Source organism: Callorhinchus milii, unplaced genomic scaffold (assembly GCF_018977255.1).
Source record: "Callorhinchus milii isolate IMCB2004 unplaced genomic scaffold, IMCB_Cmil_1.0 Scaffold63, whole genome shotgun sequence".
Taxonomy (NCBI): domain Eukaryota; kingdom Metazoa; phylum Chordata; class Chondrichthyes; order Chimaeriformes; family Callorhinchidae; genus Callorhinchus; species Callorhinchus milii.
The window spans coordinates 40414-46413 of record NW_024704804.1 but is presented as its reverse complement, the minus strand read 5'-3'; the positions used below and the strand labels follow the sequence as shown (position 1 = coordinate 46413).

General features: G+C 48.3%; 1 protein-coding gene across 1 annotated transcript; it reads left to right on the top strand.

The window, feature by feature from the left end:
• Window positions 1-116: 116 nt before the first annotated feature.
• Window positions 117-4732, top strand: LOC121851586 (nuclear factor 7, brain-like). Its single transcript, XM_042345586.1, has 5 exons — window positions 117-587; window positions 671-766; window positions 1016-1095; window positions 1239-1354; window positions 4083-4732. Exons 1-5 carry the CDS (start codon window positions 177-179, stop codon window positions 4625-4627), a joined length of 1248 nt encoding a protein of 415 aa, XP_042201520.1. The 5' UTR covers window positions 117-176; the 3' UTR covers window positions 4628-4732.
• Window positions 4733-6000: the final 1268 nt, after the last annotated feature.

The following is a 6000-nucleotide window of genomic DNA, read 5'->3' as shown; positions in this document are numbered from 1 at the left end:
GCTCGGGTGTCCTTGTCATTGTACAAGGTTTCTCTTCTTCTCTTGGGATCAAAGTCACATCAATTGATTTTACAAGAGACTATAGGAGAGGGTCTGTCAGCGCAGTGACTGGGAGCCGCCAACCCACTCATACTGAAACCCAATCAAGTTTCAATGAGGAACCGCTGAGGAACAAAATGGCTTCTAGACTCCAGGCTGAGATCTGGACCGAGGAGATCATTTGCCCGGTTTGTCTGGATTTCTTCACGGATCCTGTTAGCCTGGACTGTGGTCACAACTTCTGTCGCTCCTGTGTGACACGGAGCTGCGAAAATCAGGAGAAAAACTGCTGCTCTATTTGTCAGGAGAGTTTTCCAGAAAAGAACCTGAGAGCCAGTTGGGCCTTGGCGAGTCTAGCAGAGAAAGCTCGAAAATTTACCCTGACCCCGACACAAATGGAAAATAAAATTCACTGTGAGAAACACCGAGAGGAAATGAAGCTGTTTTGTGAATCTGACAAGAAATTGCTGTGTGTAGTTTGCAGTCATGGGCAGGAACACAGAGGTCACAGCCTCCTGCCCATTGAGGAAGCTGTTGAAATCTACAAGGTAACAATACCACTCACTAGGGAGAAAATCTGCTCCACCTGATATTTTCACGGTCAAACACGTTAATTCTGTGTTTATTCCAGGATCAAGTGAAATCCTCCTTAGCTTCTCTCACACAGAGGAAGCAAACTGCTCTACAAGCTGAAGCCAAACAGAGAGAAAAGATTTCACAACTGCAGGTGAGATTTCACAACTGATGACTCAGTGTCTCTGGTTACTGTGTGTACACGGTGTGATGTCTCAGTCTCTCTGGTTACTGTGTGTACATGGTGTGATGTCTCAGTGTCCCTGGTTACTGTGTGTACACGGCATGATATCTCAGTGTTTCTGGTTATTGTGTGTACACGGTGTGATGTCTCAGGTGGTTCTGTCTGAGTTAGGCAGGTGGTCTAAATGTAGTTCTTGCAATGTCTGAACCAGATTTGCAGGGAGACAGGAGCTGGAGAGACAGCTGCTTGCCAGACCAACGGTACAGAGCTGGAGTTATCTTTGCTAAAATGCATACCCAGTATGTTACCAGTGGAACTAGACTAGAGGAGCCAGGCCGGATGTGATTGTGATAGGAGGGGAATCATGCAGACCAAGCCGGAGAAGGAGGGAGATCTTCATTTAAAGGCTGCATGAAATTGGAGCAGCACATTTTCATTTCAGGGTCAGTGACGAGGGGTTTGATCTGTCAGTATGTGAGGCTGAGCTGCCTGTGGGGATATACAAAGGGCTTATACAGTACACAGCCTGGAGACACATGATACACGGCATCAGCCCAGGTAAATGTCTCCTATTCTCACCCTGAAGCCGTGTCAACAGATTTGCATTCACATGTATCCCAACACGTACCTCTACTCCCTCACACTCACATATAAACGCAAGCACCCTCACACATACACCATCACACACATTCCCTCACTCACACACCTCACAAGCAAACCTCACACAAACGCCCTCACACACACACTCACACATATATCCCCCTCAGTCACAAACCCTCACATACACAACCCTCTCACACGTACACCATTACTCAGACACACAAGCCTCACACACAACTCACACATGGCCGCTCACACACACACACCCTCACACAAACACTCACACACCCACACCCAACTCTCAAACATACAACACACACACATCTCAAACATAAAACCCTCACACACATATATTGCTCAAACACACACCTTACACACATCACTCACACAAACCTCACACACACGCACCCTCACACACACACCTCTTACACACCCCTGGCGTCCTGTAGCTCAGTGGTTGTAGCACTCACCTTCCAAGAGAGACTCCTGTGTTCAATCCCGGGCAGGGCGAAACATTGGGCAAATTTTCTTGCTCCACATGCCTCATACTATTCCATCCAAAACAAAAGACAATAATACATTTTCTATTTTGAATCCATGATTGTTTGTTGGACATTGCTGTGCGCAAATTCCTGCCGCGTTTCGCCCACAAATGTACAGTCAATTCACTTTACAGTCTATTATTTGAAGCGCTTTCTGATGTCAAGAAGACATGAAAAGCACTATATCGAATGCAAGGATTATTATTACCACTCAAACATACACCACTCACACATACACCCGTCACAAGCTCAACGCTCATATACACAGCACTCACACACACTCCCCTCACAAAGGAGGAGAGAGAAGTCAAGGGAGTTGGAGCTGGAGGGGACGAAGTGGAGTTTCAATTGGCCGACGATGATGAGGGTTTCAGAGCAGAGAGAGGCAAGGAGTGTGGATATGTCAGCTATGAAGATGGGGCAGGATATGGGGGGGCAGTAAATTAGGATTTTTAGAGAGATGTGGGAGGTATGGCAGCGGCTAAGGTGTTGAAAGAGGGGAATGAGAGGTGGAGTAGGGGGACAGGGCAAGTGACGCCGTGGAGATGAAGGCCACCCCAAAACCATGACGGTTGGTGCGGGTGGTAGGTGTAGCGGGTGGTGTGACCTCAGTGAGGGGGAAGATGTCACCTGCGGTGAACCAGGTTTCAATGAGGGTCATAGTGTTCAAATTCTCACCGCTCACACAAACCCTCACGCAGACACTCACACACTCCCTCACACAGATTCTCCCACAGTCCCTCACACAGACCCTCACAAACACCCTCACACAGACCCTCAATTACCCTCACGTACACCGTCACACAGCCCCTGACACACACCATCACAAACGACCAGAAACATACCATCACATACACCCTCACACGAATCATCACCCAACCACTCTCACAGACTCTCAAAGAGACCCACTGACACCCCCTCACACATGCCCTCACAGAAAACCTCACATACACCCTCACACGTAACCTCACACAGAACCTCAAACAACCCCTCACACACACCCTCACACACAACCCCTCACACAATCCTGACACAGAAGATCATACAGACCTTCACATACACAATCTCACACACACTGGCACACACTTATTCAGACTCTCAAGCACCCCCTCACCGACATCTTCACACACAAACCCTCACACACACCCTCACACGGAACGTCATATAGACCCACATATTCACACTCATACACACCCTCACACAGCTCCTCTCTCACACACCCTCAGACACATCTTCACACACACCCCCTCACACACACTCACACACACCTTCACACAAACCCTCACATAGATCACCACACACCCCGTCACACACAACGTCACACATCCACTCACACCCACCCTCACACACATCCTCACACCGACCTTCACACATAAACTCACACAAGCCCTTTCACACCGCTTCACATGCAACCTCTCACAAACCCCCACACTCTCACTCTCACACAAACCCACACAGCCCTCACACACATCCCCACACACAACGTCATACAAACAGTGACTCAGACCCTCACACATCCACTCACACACACCCAAGCGCACAGCCTCACATACAGCTCTCACACACAACCCTCACACACACCCACACAGATCCCTCATGCAACCCTTTTCATACCCCCCGACACTCAGCATCACAAACACCCTCACACTCTCACCCTCACACACCTTCACCCACAGCATCACACACACCCTCACAATATCACCCTCACACAGACCCTCACGCACATCCCACACACTCGTCCAAACACAAAACCTCACACACACCCTCACAGACACCCTCTGACAACCGCTGCCACGCACCCTCACACACATCCTCAATCACACCCCTCAAACATATCCCTCACACAAATCCTAACACACAACTTCGCACACACCCCTCATACAAACACACTGACAAAGATCCTCACTAACCCCTCTCACATAACCTCACAATTTCCTTCACACACACCCTCACACAAACCGCCTCACACACACACATTCACGCAGACCCTCGCACGCACACACATATCCTTGCAAACACACTCACACACCCCCTCACACAGACTGTGACCCTCTGAGCTGGATTGTTTTCCCAGGTGTAGATGTGTTCGCACATAGTCTGAGATCCCAGACGTCCCCTCACTTTGTGTTGTTTCTCTCTATCAGCTCCGGCCTCTCTGACTCTGGATTCTGACACAGCTCATCCATACCTCATCCTGTCTGAGAACCTGAGCAGCGTGAGACTCGGAGACACACGGCAGCAGCTCCCTACCACCCCGAAGAGGTTTGATACCTGTCCCTGTGTCCTGGGGTCTGAGGGCTTCACATCAGGGAGACATTACTGGGAGGCGCAGGTGGCCGACAAAACACAGTGGACTGTGGGATTGGCCAGAGAGTCTGTCAACAGGAAAGGAGATATCACGTACACACCAGAGAACGGATACTGGGTTTTGTGGCTGAGAAACGGGAATAAATATAAAGCTCTGACCTCAATTCCTACCTCCCTGCCTCTGACAGAGAGACCCGGGAAGCTGGGAGTGTTCCTGGACTATGAGGGGGGACAGGTGACATTTTACAACGCTGATAACATGTCTCATCTCCACACTTTCACCCAGACTTTCACTGAGAAACTTTACCCTCTCTTCAGTCCCGGTTTGAATGACGGCGGCAGAAACTGTGACCCTCTGAGGATCTGCCGGGTGACAGATTAATGAGGAGGAGACCCTCAGCCATGACCTGTGTTTGGCTTTGATGGCCACTAGGCTGAACCTTTTATAATCTGTGTCGTTACACAATAATGTTTGTAGTTTATATTACACCTTTCACACTGGGCCCACGGCTCAATCGTTTCTCGGAATCGACAGTGAAGCGTTAGTTGTGTTTGTGATCGAATGTGGTACCAATTTCCACAGAGAAACGGAAGCCACGTTTCACACCATAAACTTCAGGCTACAGCTTTCAGTTCCAGATCTCGACAATAATTATCCTTACATTGCGCACGGCTACTCATCAATCTACCAGACTTCTGAAAATCCTTCCCAGGCATCCTAACTCTGCCTTAATCCCAATCATACACAATCGGTTGGACATTGACTTTGTATTTAAGTAATAATAACCCACTCACTGTTTACAACACGGGAAACGGGATTAAAAGCCCCCCAATCCCCGAGGTTTAAAGTGCAATAGTTTATTAAACCCCAAAGTTTGCGTTAATATCAATGATATAAAAACGGTTTTGCATTTACTTTGGGCATTGATTTTAAACCCAAACCGGTGGATAACACGGGTAACGGGTTAAAAACACTCCACAGATCCGCTGGGTTTAAAGTGCATCAGTGCAAAATATTCCCAATTCTGCATTAATCCCAAATCTATAAACGGCTTTTTGCAGTATGTCTCTCTCTCTCACACTCACACCCTCTCTCGCTCATTCACTCTCTCTGTCAATCAGCCGCTGGAGGCTCCGCTACAACAAGGAGACCAATAGGGGCGGGATTCGGGGTGGGGCTGGTGATGGATTTCAGTCTGTGGATCATATTTGCGATTCAAAGCGAGGTCTTCCCCCTCTTGAAGTGGAGAGGAGTAATTTGGTGTTAAAACCTTTATTATAATAATAATAATCAATGTATTTGACGCATCGCCTGATCCCGCCTTCGAGACGCCTCAAACCTCTTCAGATTCTTTACGGTAAACTGTCTCAGCAACGGGTCATCAAGCTCAGTTTTTAGAGCCCTGGCATCGCAAGCCAGAGACGGGGTTCGATACCCATCTGGGCTTGAAACCTTCAGCAATTTGCCTTCTTACACACAGACGCACACACAGACACACAGACACAATGACACACACACACATGGACACGCACACAGACACATGAAAACAGATCTATACAAAGACAGAAAAAGACAGAAACACACACATAGACAGATAGGCAGACGGACAGATACCCACAGAGACAGACACACACTGCTGTGCTCAATTTGCTGCCCAGTTTGGCCCTCATATTTACAGTTAGTTCACTTTACAGCGTATTCTGTGAAGCCCTTTGAGATGTTCAGAAGACGTGAAAAGTGCTATATCAAATATC